This window comes from Temnothorax americanus, unplaced genomic scaffold (genome assembly GCF_048541705.1).
Source record: "Temnothorax americanus isolate GAGA-0224 unplaced genomic scaffold, ASM4854170v1 Scaffold10, whole genome shotgun sequence".
NCBI lineage: Eukaryota > Metazoa > Arthropoda > Insecta > Hymenoptera > Formicidae > Temnothorax > Temnothorax americanus.
This window is the reverse complement of record NW_027509231.1, coordinates 3,001,149-3,018,318: the sequence shown is the minus strand read 5'-3', so window position 1 is coordinate 3,018,318 and position 17,170 is coordinate 3,001,149. Positions and strand designations below refer to the sequence as shown.

Sequence of the window (17,170 nt, the reverse complement as noted above, 5' to 3'; positions counted from 1 at the left end):
GTTCTTGCGTTTACGCTCGATGCAGCAGCCCTCCGCCGAGCGTTCTCCCCGCAGGGGCGGTGCGACGAGGGAGATTCGTTGCCGAAGACGGATCGGATGCGATTCACGGGACCGGGACCGGGACCGGGACCGTCGTCGTCGTCGTTCCGGGCGAAAACGCGCGTCCTCACCCGCGTTCTCCAGCGGGTAAACGACAGCCGTTGGCGCCGTTGCCGACGTGGTCCGGGGACGTGTACCGCGCGCGGCTCGGCGACTTCCGGCGCCCGCGCATCGGCGCATCAGCGGGCGCCGCACTCTCCGAGCGCACCCCGGCGACGCCGACGGTGCGAGGTCGCGGTGGAGGGTGCCGAGAGAGGGAGAAGAAGCTGCGTCGTGCCGCGTCGCGTTCTCCACGAGGTCGCTCGCTCGCTCGTTCTGCTCGCTCAGCTCGGCTCGCCTCGTTCTCGCTAATAATGCGTGGCCGCTAATACGCGCCCACCGATCGATGGTACCCGCTGCACGCGAGGTTGCACCGCGATGCGGAATCGCGATCGAGTGCTCTCGTCATCGTCGTCGAGTTTTGTCTCACCGCCGCCTACGGCGGAAGCGGTTGGGGATCTCGTGGCCGACGCGTTGGCACCGATCGCGATGAATTTTAACGCAAACGAGATACACTTCTCGGGATGTAGGGAACTCTTTATTATTTCTTTCTCTCTCTCTCTCTCGCTCGCTCGCTCTTTTCCTTTTTTCTCCTCTCCTTTCTCCCTTTCCTTTGCGCGCGGATGTCACCAAGTCCGCAGCCGCGAACGCGCTTCGCTCCGGACTGCCGCTGGAGAACAGGGAAGAGGAGCTGCTGCTACCGCGAGGGGAATCAATACCTCGGTCCTTGTGGTGGTCGAAGGGGGCTTGCAGGGAACGAGCGGTGGCGAGGAGGAGGAGGAGAAGCGGAGAAAGCAGCGATAGCGAGGGGTGGGATGCCATGGAGGAGGGAGGGCGGTTGGCACTGGGATATCGTCGGTGGTGGGGTCCGCGACGCGGGGTGGGGAGCTATCAGCTTCAGAGGCGAAACGAGGTACGAGCGAAAGGGGTGGTATGCACCGCCGCACCGGGGGTGCATAGAGGCGAGATAGGGGGGCGAGGAGGTACGTGACGCGCTCTGCGCTGATCGACGCTGACGGCCAAGTTGCTTGCGCGCTGATTGTTACCGCGCTGCCCCAATGATGAATATCCGATTCGCGAGAGAAAATTGAGCTTCGAGATTCGAATTTCAATAAGTGAGGGGGTAATTCCGCATCAGCTCCACCGAGCGCTGTTTCTTCGAGAGACGCCGAATTACTTTTCTGGAGCCGCGTCCTCGGACAAATTTATTTTCAGACGTCAAGGCGGATGGCAGCGAGAAACTTTTAAGCGGTGTAGGAGAAGCTCTTTGTAGATCCGCTGGCTGCTGCTGTTCTATCACCTTGCAATTTCCTCTAAGTCAAAGAGAGAGAGGATCGTTACGTTAGAATTTCAGAGTCTTGTAACATTAATTTTAACGCTTTTCTACGTTAAACTCCCCCTTTCAATATATTTCCGAGTAATTAACACGAGATAATTATATTCTTGAAGACTCCCTTTTTTTAGTGAAGTAAAATGTAGCTAGAAAAACAGTTCTATAATTTTCAATTTAAATATCAAACGCATCGAATAGTCTTTGTATTCGAATGGGCAACGCGCCGATTTTCGGCTACTATATCCAAATATACCTTAATTCTTTATTCGCGTTTTCAGCGTCGTGTATTTTCGTCGCCGTAAAAGAAACCGAGGGAGAAACAGGGTAGAAAAAAAATTTATTATACGCGGATTATGTATAACGGGTTGGCGCGCACGCGAGCAACGTGAAGTTTTATTGAATTTTACAACATAGTTCCTCGCGACGGAAGGCGATAAGAAACGTCGGTGAGCCGTGGAGCGTATCGTGTCCCCCCATATCGGAACGATATACGGTCCGTCTGATTTCTATGCGCGGACGATTGAATTAGAATCAGATGTCTACTGACGTCGATCGCGTCGCGCGTCGATCTTTCCGATTCGCATTTGCGCCGCGCTAACGCGACCGTGACAGGAGGGGGATGAAAAACGAGGGTTGAAGAAGGGCCAAAGTCGCGAAAGATTTGCGCGCGCGTTTGCGCATGCACCTGTTGGCGTAGGCTGCTGCTCGACTTGTGCAATGGTGCAGGGGTGCTCGGATTCTTATTTACTCTCGCACGTCGAGCTCGGCCCGCTAATCTCGGCGCGACCTATTAACCCTTAGACGCGTATCTTTGCGCACGACGCGCCGCAAAAGCCCCCGACCTTTATGGAAGATTGTTGTGTTTTTTCAATTATTTTGTAAGGAGTATCGTCTTGAAATAGGATTAGGATTTACGACCCTATAAAGTTTAATTATAATTCTGTAATTATGTCTAAGTATGTATATTTAGATAAAATTTATGTGTTACATATGTGTATACATATCTTCAAATTTAACGCTTCTGTTTGAAATCGTATTACATGCAACCACTGTAACCGATCGATGCGTAAAAGATGCGGTGGACTGAAATGGCACGTACGATAGAAACAGCTGTTAGACAATTGGTCGAATATAAAAGCCAACGTTTGCGTAAGCGTTGCACCAACAGAATCTCCATTACTCCGCGGTTGATCCCGATGGGCACCATCGCCGAACGCACGCGTGTATATGCACCCCCGTGACGGGGTGCGGTGTGTTTGCACGCGTATATTTATACATATACGTACGCGGTGATTCGCATTCAGATTCCTGCACACGTATGAGCCCCACCCATTCCACCGATCTCCATGTATGTACCCGTCTACGTCTATATATCTATATATTCCTTTGTACCTATATACCCACACGTTTCTATTTGTGGTGCAAAACAACCGAGACGGGGTGCTTACTCCGTATAAAGGGTTGCGTTTAGCGACGGGCTCGAGCGGCTCGCGAGAACGAGACACAGGGTCAGTAGGTTATCGATGTTCGTCGGTCACACATAAACGCCCTTCGTACACACAAGAGCGGATCATGCGCCCGCACAATGCACTCGTCGAAAGTTCAAGCACTTACATTGTCACACGACCCGTCGCGAGATATATATAGTATAAATGAAATGGAGAAGAAAATGGATCGCGCGGTGACCCGCGGTGTGCTCGTATACTTTTGCCGAATTGTCTGCGAAACGGGACATCGGCTCCCGATTATCGACACGTATGGGCATTTCCGTTTCCTCCGATTCGCGTTGACCTCTTTTGTAACGCCGCCGTTACACGATAGGCGTGGCCAGTGCGAGAGCGCAATTTGTACAACCGGAGTTGGTCCGCGTGAGTTGCGCAATTTCTCGTAACTATTAGAAACGGAAAGTATATAGTTCTGAGGTATTGTGCAAACATTTGCGCAATGTGCCTGCGTGCGTTAACGTCGAGAAAGTAGAAATGGAAAAAGTTCGAAATTTCAATAATAAATAAAACGATTGAATATAAATTCCCAACTCTTAAACCTGTTACAAGACGCGATCTCTATAAATAATAAAAAATTATAACATATATATAAGTTTTATTGTATAGTTTCGATCAATAAAAAAATATTAAGATACTAAAATGGTTGAATTTATATCTTTGAGAATAAGTTACTAAAAATTATATAATTTATTTGTTAACATATTCGCAGAAAGAGATTTGTAGAAATCGTATTTCTTTCGTCTCAATGTGGTCGTGAAACCACAAATTATAAATCGAAGCGAACGAACGAAATGCAAATTGCTTTATCGCAAAAAATATGCTCTTATCTATCGCGCGGTCTGAAGTGGCTTTACAGCCTTCGGGAACAGTTGCCGCCATCGCTCATCGATTTGAGCTTTCGCAAGTAGAGCTGGGTACTTCGCTCCGTTTTAAATCACAAATGGACGGTAAGAGCGCGAGAGAAAGAGAATCTCTTCAAAGAGCTTTAAGAATAATGCATCCATGCCACATCGCGTATATACGCTTTTGCGGAGAGTTTTGTGTTGTGTGCAGCGCATGCAACGGAGGCGAGAGATGAAAAAAAGCCAAGCAGCAATAAAACCCACATGAAGCGACTTTTTCATTATAAATAAAGAGAATAAAGGAAAACGACATTATGTTATCAATTATATATCTAATTCGTAATTTCTCATTTACGGTTTAATTACTATTTAAAACAACTGTGATAAAAACTGATTGGAATAAAAAAATATAATTTTAATTAATTCGAGAAATATTAATTATATTCCAAATATATCTTTATATCCTTTTTAATTAAAATTTTAATAAAAATAAAAAAAAAATTTATTATAATTTTAATTTATGTAAATAAAAATTTTCATAAGTTATATTTCACTTTATTTTATATATGTGTGTGTGCACACGTGTTTAATTTAGTTTAATATATTACTTCATTAGAAAATTGTGTTATATATACAATATTACAATTCGTAAAAGGTATTTTCAAAATTTAATAAATATTAATAATATTAATTAATTGTATTGTATAAAATATACAATTTATAAAATGTTTATTCACGTACACACGTATATACTACTTTATATTGTCTCACAGAATCTATATTCCATCTATTTCGGTCGATGTGCATTACCGTCTCGCATTTAATTAATATTAAAATATGCGTAATTAGATTTAATATTTAGCACGGCATGTACACGATTCCTAAGTGCAGGGGATTTAATCTTTTAATCCATTAATCTTCGCACCGATTACAATTATCGATTATCGGAGCGAATTAAGAGAATACGATCTTTATTAATAATCTACGACATGGCTTCATGGTTACTGCCGGGCGTGGAATTATTCGGAACTGGCGGAGACATATTCTAGACATGCAGAATATCAACGCAAGACATCCAAGTGGACCTTCGCATGTATCATAACCGCACATAGCATGAATAGATACGAACTGCGCTACAAAGGCACTATCGAGTGGCACTTGGATGTATCAGGTTGATAAGGTCAACGAGTGCTTGGATGACTCACCTCGGAAGACGTCAAGTAGCAGAGCCTTGAGTCGGTACTCTCCAATGAGGCTTGTTGAACGATTCCATATCTGCCATCCCGATCGGACATGTAGTCAGATCTGACGCTGTCCTGTCTGTCGAAAGTACCTCTGGAATAAACAACACGTCCAACTGAATACCGCGACGCATTACCACAAAAGCGTACGAGATAAACGTCATTCAATTACGGACTTTCTTTCTCTTTTCGCGCTCTCTTCTAATTAAAAAGTGTTTCATGGAAAACACTTTTCCTGATTAACAATGTTTATTATATCGTTGGCGAATTACGAATATACTTTTCCTGATTGTTGCAAAAATTAATTCGTAGCAAATTTTTCCCACTTTGCTAAGTTCTCATGCACATGTACAATTTATGCAATTTTAATTTTAAGCTCATGCTTTATAAAAATATTAAAGAGTAGAGAGTTGTAATTTCTGACTTTACACACACACACACACACACACACACACACACGACAACCATTTTTAATTATTTCACATACACAACGTGCTCCTCTATATGATGAGATACAAATATGACTGAGTTATATCAAACTGGATCATATCTTACCGTACGATCAGCGAGAAATATTTGTTAATATTTGCAGTATAATATAATAAAAGTTACGTTTCTAAGGCTGCTTAATGTAAAGGACACTACTGTTAAGATTAATAAAATCGCCTTCGCGACAGTACAGAGACCAGTCGAGATGTGCGATTAAAGCAGGAAGGGAGCGCAGAGCACAATGAAAGTATGGAAGACAATGCGAACAATATAGGGCAACAAAAGGTAGATGGTAGCGAATGAACGTCAACTATAAGAAAAGAACTCTAAGGTACAAGTACGCATCGTGCCGAAAGAACATGTTCTTCTTTATGATCATGTTCTTCTTTAAACTTTTAGCTACGGATATCTATTTATAACTATATTTTTGTTGCGTACTCGTTTCAGAAAAAGTTACCGATAGATTAATTAAGAATAGATGGTTCTATATCTTTTAAATACAATAAAAATCTGAGTTATATGATAAATGTGACATGAGAAATGTTACAGTCTGAAAATATGAATATGTTCAATCTTAAGATATAACTGTTAATGATTTCTTCTGCGGCGAAGCTAATCTAGGTATCTTGCACCATCGCCGAAGATTATACATAATCAAAAAATGACAAATAATCATAAAATTTATAGAAATATATTTTACACCTGCGTTCATCGTACAATCACCAATCATGTTTGCACTAAAAATTCGCAATTTCTTCCAGATATCTTTCTCTACATTCTACCTTTAATAATCACTTCTTGCATCCTTCTTTTAAATTACTTATAGCTAAAAAGAGAGAGTCATTGTTGCTTGGGCGTGTAACTAAAAGTAAAAACCGGATTAAACGAATCTATCTTTGGAACTCATGTAGAGATTTTTCGAGCATCCCGCACGAAGATCGTCGATTCGATTAACTTGGATGTGAGGGATTTGTCTCCCTCACCTTTGTTCGAGCGAGTCAGTGCGATTGGACTTGTAACCGCTGTCGTTGAGACTGCCTTCGTGTCTCAGGGACGGCAGAGAATCCCAGGGCGATTCTCTCTTGTGTCCCGAGTATCCTGGATTTATCGAACTCGAGGCGCCGGAGCCGAAGGTCGAGCTGCCGGACTGCCATCCGTCTGAATGCCGGAACCATTGTGCGCGCGCGGATTCCCCGATACAGCTGGCGCATCTGCAAGCATCGTGCATCGTGTAGAATATGTAGATCAATTGTATACGATACATGACGTAAGTTATCGCATTTCGCGAGAAACCCTTGTATTTAGAAGCTCCGCTTCGACATAAATAAGACACAAATTCTCACAGTTTGAGTAACGTCCATATAATATTTGATAAATTGACACGAAAATAATTGTAAAATAATTGTCAGAAGTTATCTTGTAAGTTGACTTGTACAATCAAGATGCTGTTAATAGAGTAAAACGTTAACACAAAGCATATCTCTTATGGTATTGCGTTTCTTATCAATAACAACGTTAAACATACCGGACTCGAATAATGACTCGTTCAATTTACAATTCTCCCTTCATGCCTCTTGCTAAGATCAGTTGCGATTGTTAAAATTAACAGATTAATATCTCGTTTGTACGACGAGTTGGTTAATTATTTAATACTTAAAAAAAAACATCAAAGAATCGAGAGAATATGTTTCGGCAAGAAGTAAACGCCCTTCTTGCCGAACGTCATTGCATAAAACGATATCCAAGTACAAGGGATTAAACGTGTCCGTGCCCTATGCACAGACGTTGCGCAGTACCGTGCAGGTACGGGTGATAAATCCGAACTGAGCACGCCGGTCTTCGCGTCGTCCTTCTCGCCGAGCAGCTGAAACTTGACGTGCTTCTTGCTCCGCGACTGGTCCCCGGACCCGTCGTCCAGGATCCGATAGAACACCTTCTCCGGCAACTTCGGCAACTTCGGCGTCTTCTTTGGCTCTCGCCGCCTCTCGAGCGATCTGTATTTACGCTGCAGATTGTAGCTCATTGTCGCGACTTAACTCGAATCCCTTGTCGAACAACGTTGGCGCTTAGATCGGGTATTCGCGCCGCGGATCACGCAACGGCGATGTCGAGCGGTTCGACAATTAATTCGATGTTTGCACTCGGTGACGAGGGGGATGATTGTCCACCGGTGCGCTGAAACGATCGCTGTTTACGCTCGCGGCAGCGGCGGAATAATTATTTCCTCTCGTTCTGTTTTTCGTGCCGGTCGCGACAATCACGTGCGGCACAACGAAATAATTATCCGCGCATTCGTTTCGAGAGCATGCACTGATGTTTGCGTACGGCTAAACGTGATGCCAGACGAAGTAATTATTATTGCCGTTCGAGGGCGATTATCCTCGTCGATTTCGTTTGGAAATTATCTCCATCCAGGGATAAATATTTCTTCCTCGGGCTTGCTCTCAAAATTGTCTTTATCTGCAATTAGATGTAACGACGAAAATATTATATCCCGCTTAATTAGAGTTTCGAATCGATCTATTTAAATTCTCAGCGACAACGAGATAAATATTATATTCAACGGTGTCAAGGCGACTCGACCTTCGTATGGTGTTCCAGTTCTCAACGTCAGTGATTCATCCCTATCGAATAAAAATATTTCTCTCCGGCACTTCGCACTTTCATTTATCACCACGCAATACCTAAACTGCAATCGATTCGTTTAGCGACTCATTAGCGATGTCTCTCCCGCACACCTCATATTTACCAAAGGGCTCACGGCTCACGTGAACAACTGCACTCGGCACATCACAACGCAACCCCCTCGGACACCACATCACCTCGCACTCTATAGCACGTCGTAGGACGACACGACGCCGAGATGCGCGCGATTCCTTGTCCTCGCAAGACCCCGTCTCCGATCCGTGTCCCTCGGGTCGGACGCGCCTCGACACACCGGAAGTCATCCGCCGGGACAATCGCGCGCGAGCGAAACTTCAGCCGCGCGGCGCGGCGCCGCGGTTTCTTTCTTTCGTCGGTGGGTCTCGCGACCACGGAACACCCTTCTTCTTCGCTCTCGCCGTCCAGTTGAAGCCCACTCCTCGCGGGGTTTCTATATTTATCACGGTGCGGCTTCGCCGTTGTCAGCCGCCGTCGCTGACCCGTGATGCACAACGCGCCGCGGCGGCCGGCGGGGATGATGCATGCATGCGCCGATATTGCCCGAGCGCTCTAACGAGAGAGGCGTACCTTCGATAGACCTCGATAGACACCACGCGACGCCCGTCGACGCGCGTCACCCATCGATATCCTCCACGGCGCACGTGACATTCTTTTTTTCTCTGCGCCGCCCGCGGGGGCTTATCGATGGGCGATATACTACATATCCGCCATCCGGTGATATTATCCAGGTCGCCCTTAATGGACGAGCACGCACGTCTCATTGACCGCCACCCGACCACCGGTTGGCCGCAGGGCGCAGCTCTTTAAATGTCAAAGTCTCGCAACGGCGGACTTTCGCGCCTTTTTCGATGCGCGCACCCTTTGGCAACCCGAAGGGTCGGTGGCTATTATCAGGCCCTATCACTCGCGTCAGCGTTAATTAACGTTTCACTACTTGCATGAAGTGGTATTTCAATGGGGCAGAGGTGGAAAGCGTTAATGAATCAATTAATCCGAATCATACAAAATTCATTCCAGAAAAATATCTAAATTTCATGTGTGAATAATTGGAAAATAATTAGAAATTGAGAATCGTTGGGATTTCTACGTTGTGCCGGTGTAAAAGTGATTATAGAATCATATCTGACGCAATGCCTTTATTTGACTCACGCACTGTCGAGAAAATACTTTTGTTGAATAATCAAATGAGAAGAATAAGACTTTCGGCGGCACGTAAATTGAACGTATGTTCCTTCATTGAGACGCACGGCTTATATATTTATAATTTTTAATCGTAATCTAAATTTGAAGAATCTTATTCTCTTATCTGACTATACAATTACGTTCGCGTGAAGCGCGATTTACTTATTCTTTATACCATCCATGTATAGGATTCAGTTTCATTCAGATGAATAAAAGCGCGGTAAATTATAAGCGGATGCGTGAAACCTTTTACGGTGCAAATGTTGATCTTAACGAGGGTTGGAGCAGTAGTTTACCTAGAATTGTAGTCGCTGAGATAGCCGCGATCCCGATCTGCGTCTCGCTCTCTCTTCTCTCTCACCATCTCGTTGCGATCGCTGTAATAGCCGTCTCGGTCCTTGCTATTCTGTCTCTCGTTGCAGTAGCGGTACGATAGCGGCAGGGTCGACGATTTATTGGAACTGGAACCTGTAACCGTGACAATTGGTTACGAGCGGAAAATATAAATGTATTTTCAATCAATTATATATTTTCTTAATTTTCTTAATTCTCTAATTATATTATTTTTTCTTAATTTTCTCAATTCAACTTACGTCTTCGTGAAACGTGAGGCGTGCGCTGAACGTTCAACGGTATATTTTCCGCAAATTCTGAAAAACAGAAAAACTCTCTTTTTAATTATTCGCGATACGGTAAGCCTTTAAAATCAATTATTTCGATCGTTTTACCATCTTGATAAAAACTAGAAAGGTTACGGTTAAAGTTTAATTAATCCATTCGCTTGAAAAGAACACGGGTCGGTGAGATACACAAAGAGACCATGTTTCTTGATCACTAGAATAGCACGTAATTATTTTCCTAAAATTTAATTTCTAAAATGCCATGTTACACAGAGATTAAAATGAAATCTCGCCAGACCTTTTACTGAGAATAACTACATTATTCGTTCGTTAATCTCTTACAATACGATGCAAGTAATTTCACGACGTAACGCACTTCTTAAATGAAATTCCACAAAACGAACAATCAATAATTATCTTTAAAAGAAAAAATAACTTGTTAAAAGAAATAGAGAAAAATAAATTTTTATAATCGATAGAAAAATCTGAATTTTTTTCATTGTGAATGTTAATTAAGTTTTCGTTATAAATATTAATTAAGCTCTTCTAAAGAGGCCTCGTGAATAAAAAATTATTTAGTTGGCCCTGTCAAAGAGATTAAACCCAAGTCTCACCCAAGTTCTCCATGCTCTGCGTGAGCAGAGCTTCAAACGTGCGCAGGCTGTAGCTCTCCGCGTCCATGCCTTTGGCGAGGGTGTTCCTGAGATGCATCTCGTATTCGAGGAGCAGCCGGCTGGTCGGGCTGCCCGGTGTCGAAACCGACTGCATGCTCTGCTGATATGTCTGGCCGCCGTTGCAGCGGCGGGAGTTGCAGTGGTTCGGCTGCTCCATGTCGGAGTTGCCGTTCGACGAGCTCGGCGTGGTGGCGTAGCACTGGTTGTCGAAGATGACATTGTCCGAGGGCGGCGACATGTCACCTGTGCACCGATTACGTTCCGAATCTAAGTACGTCCTGCCTCTGCCGCCTGCGGGCAGAGAGGTGCAACCGAATGTGCAGGATGTACGACGTGGACGTGGTGAGACGTGCGGCGCGTACGCTGATCAATGGGGTGAGACGTGTCAAGTTAGTTCGGGAACGGCGAACGCGTAACCTGGGAAGCGGTCCGTCCGAGAATGAGCCATGAGACCGCCGTAGGGCTGACAGGACAAGCACGTTGTCTCCTAGTGCGCATGTTGCGTAAGACGGTCAGGAGTAACAAAATGTTAGGTGGTGATGGGTGACCCCGTGACTTTCATCAGGGTGGCTGCCGCATTGTGCGTTCTGTGTGCGCATGTTAATGGATGTAACTAAAGGTTAGAGGGACAGGTAGACGTCAGAGGATCAGTCACCGGTTAGTCTTAGGGACTTCCTACAGCGTTACCCGTTCGCCGGTGTCATGGGGTCAGGCGGGGTGAGACCACGTGCAGGATCGATCACGTAATTGTCGGTGTGAACTTTGTCACCTTTTTACTTTTTGCCATTTTAAATCACGCTCGATTAAATCCTGTCATTTTGCGACAAATAAAAATTATGTTATAATCTTTCGAAAAATTGTATGGAAAGTTTCGTATTTTTAGAGGAAAATTACGTGATCGATCCTTCAATTGCTTTTGAACGTTTCCATTGTTGAGAGAACTTTATCCGAATTGTGATAATTTATTTTACAACTGTTCCTTACATTAAAAAAAACCTTAGGCTTTCATTCGACTGATTAATTTCATAAAATTGTCAACAATAAATTATTTCAACAATGATAGCGTTACCCCTCTTAAATTAAAAAATTTAACATATTTTAAAGAACAGATTACAGCATATAAAACTAACAAAGTGCTTAAACATTAATCACATTCGTTGATTCATTAAATCCAAATTATTAAATCTCATTATACCGTAGATATGTATATCGACATTTATCAATAGCAAACGTGCAACAATTTAAAACGTCGGGACGACATTGAAACAATTAAAAATTATCTGAAAAGATCGTGAATTAAAAGAATTAAACGACGATAAGAATTAACAGTAAATCAGCGATACCGGCGAGAAGAAATCGTACCGGAGTATTGCCGACTCATATCGTGGGCGCTCCTGGAACCCTGGAACTTGTTATTGTAAGGCGCGCGATACGGATGCGCATAGTTCTCGTTGTCGACCTCCTGCATCATGTACTTCTGATTGTTATTGCTCGGATGGTAGTGATAGCTGTGATGGCTGTGACGTTTTCTCGTCATCTCCGGCGACGTTACCGGGCTGTCGATGCTCGGCATCGGCTTCAGCATGCGCTTCAGAGTGTTCGAGTCCAGGCTGATGCCGTTCTGCGCGTTCTCGATCCGCATGTCGTCGGTGCTCTTGCTCTTCGACCTGTGACCATGATTATTGTTGACGATGTTGAAGAGGTTGCCGTTCTGCATCTCCAGCTCGGTGTAGTCGGCCGACTTGGTGTGGTGGAGCTGTTCCTTGCGGTGGAACGACTTGCTCTGGAGGGTACCGCCGGCCTGAGTGCCCTCCGACTTCAGCATCTCGATGCCGTTCTGCTGCGTGGACGTGTCCTGGCTCTTCTGCTTCTTCGGCGATATCGTGGAACCTTTGTCATCGGGGCTGTCAATCTGTGGAATGGGTGATTTATTGGTAAGCTCAAGGTAGTGTTTTCTAACTTTGATAAAGGACACGTAGTTAAAATTTTCATGAAAGAGAAATCGAGTTAATCTTTTATAAAACACTATACTATAGGAAAAATACGAAGAAAATAAAAAAAAGTTTTCTGACTAGAAATTAATGTTTTACTCCAAATGCCGCTAAAGGGGGATGTAACACTTCGCTTTTAAGACAATAAAAAATAAAAATAGTTCTTCTAAAGACTCTGTATATAGTTTAATGCTTTAACTTAATATTATTAAATTTGGATATTAAATTATTTAATAAAAATAAATAATTTAAATAATATTATTTAAATATTATAGAAAGATAACAGTTGATTTTTTTCCGAATTTAGAATTTGCACTATAATTTTGAGCGTATCGGAAGGGGTATTGCTGAGACTGACGCTTGCCTGTGATCCTACTGTGACCGTTCCGATTCCAATGTTGGCAGTCTTTGGGGTCGTCTGACACGTCTCGTTCTGCTTCTCCTTCTGCTTGGTCGAGTCGCCAGCCTTTGGTGTTTTCCCAGGTGTTCCGCTAGTATTGTTAACGTTGTCGTAGAGAGATGCGCTGGATGTGGCCGCTGTTATTTTGTCTCGTCCCGGCGTCATGTCCATTTCCGTGGAACGTCCCATGGTCCGTGGAAGCGTAGACGGCCCTAAAATACACGGATAATATTAATGCAAATTAATAAAATTACGTCAAATTTGTGTTGCAATAGATATTTATTTGTCAGAGAAATTTTGTTCTGAAATATTATGATGTTCTATCTATAGTATATCAAATTTGTAAAAGTATACAATAAAAAGTAATAAAGAAAGAAAAAGACATGTCTTACAATTATTTTATTTTAAATGACATAGAAATAAGTATGAGAGGAAATATATATATATATATATATATATATATATATATATAAGAAAATATCTTATAAATCACACGTACCGCATGGACTTCGATATCTGGTGTCTTGGGTGCGCAGTCTGGCGAACTGTTCCGGAGTCATGCAGGTGCACTGAGGTTCTCTGGATCGGCTCGGTGAGGCCGGTGTCGACAGCGGCTTTCGGCGTGTTTTGATCTTCTGCTTGTTCGGTGGCTCGAGCTTCAACGAGTAAGAAGAGGACGCTTTCCTTGAAATCTTGAACGACGGTGACTGTATGGAAAATTATCTAGTGACTGCAAATGACCTAAGAAGTCGAATCGGACTTGTATCGGACTTGTTGTGTGTCGCCCCTAAATCATCTCCGCACAACTTCCTCGGGCGCGACCCGGAAGGAGGAAAGGAAATAAGCGGAGACGCGTTGAGAGAGTGATATAGCGAACAGGGTTGTGGCACTGATGTATAATGTAACAAAATGCGTGTATGTCTCAGGGTGTGGTATCACTAAACTTACGCAGCATTCTCTAAATTGCTTCGCGTCTATGGGAGACGTGAAGTTCAGCCCCCACGTGTCGTTTGTCACTGTGTCCTTCCAGTAAACGAAGCATTCCGACGCTTGGCCGATGCGTGTACCTTAAACACAATTACGTAATATTAATTATAGCAGGATTACTCGCATCAAACTCCGTAATCGTGCCCGTCTTCGCCGATATTATCGTCGCGATATTATCCTGAAAAGCAAGATCAGTCTGCAAAGATAGATACATCTTCGCACATATCCTTTTTTATGTGAGTATACGTTGGTGTTTCTTCTATAAAGAAACGAGGTTTAATTAGAGTATCTTAAAATACTTGTTGTAATTATGGCTCACCTGGCTGGACCAACCGCACGTCTAGAATCTTATCGACCTGGCTATTGTACGCGGTGATATGGAAGACGCATTCCGGCGAGTCCTGGATGCAGGTGATGTTCACCGGGACCAGATCTTCGGACACCTGCTGCCACTTGACGGTCCCACCCCCGCTCGAGTTTACATGGAACACTTCGGCCCACAGCCTAAAAACTCTCGTCATTACATCACATCGTGTATTGAGGCAACGGGTAATTTTTCGAAACATCGACACACTGTTAAAGAAAGTTCTAAGGAGAGAAAGAAAGTAGAGCAGGCGTGACAAAGAAAATGGTAAACAGCGAGAAAAGACCTATAATTCAGGAGTATATTCAATTTTCATTAGGTCTCTGTCGATAGTCGATACTACGCTGAAACTGCATAAAAATATTTCCGTATGACGTCGGTCGCTTTATTTTGAAACGGATAAAACAGAAATCGTCGCATGCGGTGGGAAATCGCAAGTGCATATACATGCATCCAACATCTGCGTTTATCATGTAAACGCCGAGCTCTTTCTGCATTAAAATTACACGAATTGTGGATATTTATTTTTAATTTCGCAAAAACGATCAGACGACACGTCATTGAATTTTGTACACCGACCAGTGGACGAGAAAATAATGATACTAAAAATACTAATAGTCATGCGAAGCGCACGTGGTGAGGTGTAAAGTAGACAGTATATATACGTGAAAGAGTGTGCAATTGAGAAGTATGTGTAAAAATGTGAGAACAATAATGTGGCCAGGGAAAGAAAAGTATTCGAGAAGCATAAATTTCTCTTTTTTTTCATCTCACTTAACTCAAATGAAATCCAGGCTAGTAGTGCAAAGCAAAAATAGCAGAAAAAGAATGGTTACTTCTGTTATTCAAACGTGAAGCGCGATTTTCTTAAATACGTATTATTTCTCAAGCCTATATCCGAGAAAATAAAGAAAGGGTACATCGAGATCGCAATATTACTCAAAGTTAACCAAGCGTATCGCAATTCGAATAAAAAAAACGAGCTATCGGCCGCGACAAATGGTCTATCAGCTTGAACAACCGGATAAAAAACAGAAAAAAAAAGATAAAGACTAAAAACGCAAGCGCGGTCAAATAAGACAGTAAGGAAAAGAACAGCGAGAAAAGTAAAAAATTGGAAAAAAAGAAATAAATAAGAAAAATGCGAGACAGTCTGGGTGACGTGAATAAAACGCGACGTCTGATCCGACGTTCGGCTGCAGAGGTATATAGCTTCTCACCAGATGCTACGAATTAATATATTAAGCCCGGGTCTTCGGAAACTGCATTTTTTAATAAACGCTTGAGAGAATTTGCTAAAATAAGACCAATGATGATATCGCATAAAATATGATACAGTTATACTAGGATCAAAAATTAAGATTAAGCTCTCGTGGAATTGTCCATTAAACAAACTGATTTCTTTTTCTTAATGTTATGTGCAATAGGGGTTTCTCTATATATATTATATATATATATATATATATATATATATATATATATATATAGAAAATATACATTGACAACAAAATAAATTTTAAATTAAAAATTCGAAAAGGAGACATTATATATAGTATATATATATAGTATTATATATAGTATATATAGTATATTGAATAAACGGATAAACATTAATTTTAGTCGTAAGTATTTCACAACTTTCTTACATGACTTCTTAATTGTTTAAATTATTGTCATTAGACAAATTAACCATATATTTATAATACTATCTTCTTTAATAATTTAATATATCATTACTCATTTTATTCTCGTCGCCCAGCGCATCTATTATTCTCATGCCGCTTACAAATATCAAAGCAAAGAAGATAGAAGGAGAGAAAAATAGAAAGAAAAAAGAGGAAAAGAGAAAAAAAGAGAAAGAAAAAAAAGAGAGTGAGAGAGAAAGAGAAAGAGAGAGAGAGAGAGAAAGAGAGTAGGAGAGAGAGAGAAAGAGAGAATCAGTATAATGCATATAGTCAAGGGTGTATGGTAATCATCGAAGAGAAAGAGTGGTAACATGGTCGAATGGAGAGTGATTGAATGGTTGAATGGTATGGTATGCGCACCTCTTCCTCTCTCTTAAGCTTCCGCACCTGAGCAAGTGGCCAGTGTCACCCCTGCGTCCTCCGCCGCCGCCCATCCCGCCCCTGGCACCGGCCTGCCATGGGCTGTCCTCGTATCGATACGTCTTTGATCTGATTAGGGGTGCGCAACTGCAGGAGAGCTTGTTGCCCATTCTAACTGCTCTTATTCCGGCTTAGATCCCGCCACCTGCCTGCCCCGCCGCCACACCACCACCACCACCACCACCACCACCGTTCTGCCTGCGTCACCACCACCCTGTACTCGTGATGCCCGTTCGTGTTTCCGGCTCGACACGCCTTAGCACGTATCCGCCCGTCTTGTCCTCCCCGTTCCTCAGGATATCCGGCCTGATCCTTCTCGCTGCGTCTATATTATTTTCCCTTTCTCTATCTCTCTCCGTCTCACCCCCTTCGGTCCCTCTTTGACACACTTTCGCGGAGCTGGCTCGTACGGCTTGTCTCTGTCGACTTTTGGCACCGATTTCCACGACGCCGACCACGGTCGGCGGTTTGACGTTGCTTTTTTTGCGCGTTTTGATCCTCGATTCGTGTGTGTTATTGGGAAGCACTGTGTGTAATAGAGACGATCCCAGAGTTATCGGAGAGTGGAAAGAGGTATCTTTATTGTCACATCATTGCAGACGTCGATAGTCATCAGCTCGTCCCTGGCATGATCG

General features: G+C 43.1%; 1 protein-coding gene across 12 annotated transcripts in view; it reads right to left on the bottom strand.

Annotated features, from left to right (window-relative positions):
* Positions 1 to 17,170, bottom strand: part of Sif (guanine nucleotide exchange factor still life) — a 45,629-nt gene that overhangs the window by 22,996 nt on the left and 5,463 nt on the right. For 5 of the 12 annotated variants that reach the window (XM_077409304.1, XM_077409313.1, XM_077409295.1 and 2 more), the window contains exons 2-12: positions 16,476 to 17,170; positions 14,386 to 14,570; positions 14,028 to 14,146; positions 13,579 to 13,786; positions 13,044 to 13,291; positions 12,051 to 12,600; positions 10,629 to 11,051; positions 9,988 to 10,044; positions 9,691 to 9,862; positions 6,532 to 6,759; positions 5,024 to 5,153 (exon numbers count right to left, since the gene is read on the bottom strand). In XM_077409304.1, coding sequence (XP_077265430.1) covers positions 5,024 to 5,153; positions 6,532 to 6,759; positions 9,691 to 9,862; positions 9,988 to 10,044; positions 10,629 to 11,051; positions 12,051 to 12,600; positions 13,044 to 13,291; positions 13,579 to 13,786; positions 14,028 to 14,146; positions 14,386 to 14,570; positions 16,476 to 16,645 — 2,490 coding nt within the window. In that variant the 5' untranslated portion in view covers positions 16,646 to 17,170. The remainder of the gene's footprint in view (positions 1 to 5,023; positions 5,154 to 6,531; positions 6,760 to 9,690; positions 9,863 to 9,987; positions 10,045 to 10,628; positions 11,052 to 12,050; positions 12,601 to 13,043; positions 13,292 to 13,578; positions 13,787 to 14,027; positions 14,147 to 14,385; positions 14,571 to 16,475) is intronic. The other 7 variants (XM_077409350.1, XM_077409360.1, XM_077409330.1 and 4 more) reach the window with 5 other exon arrangements.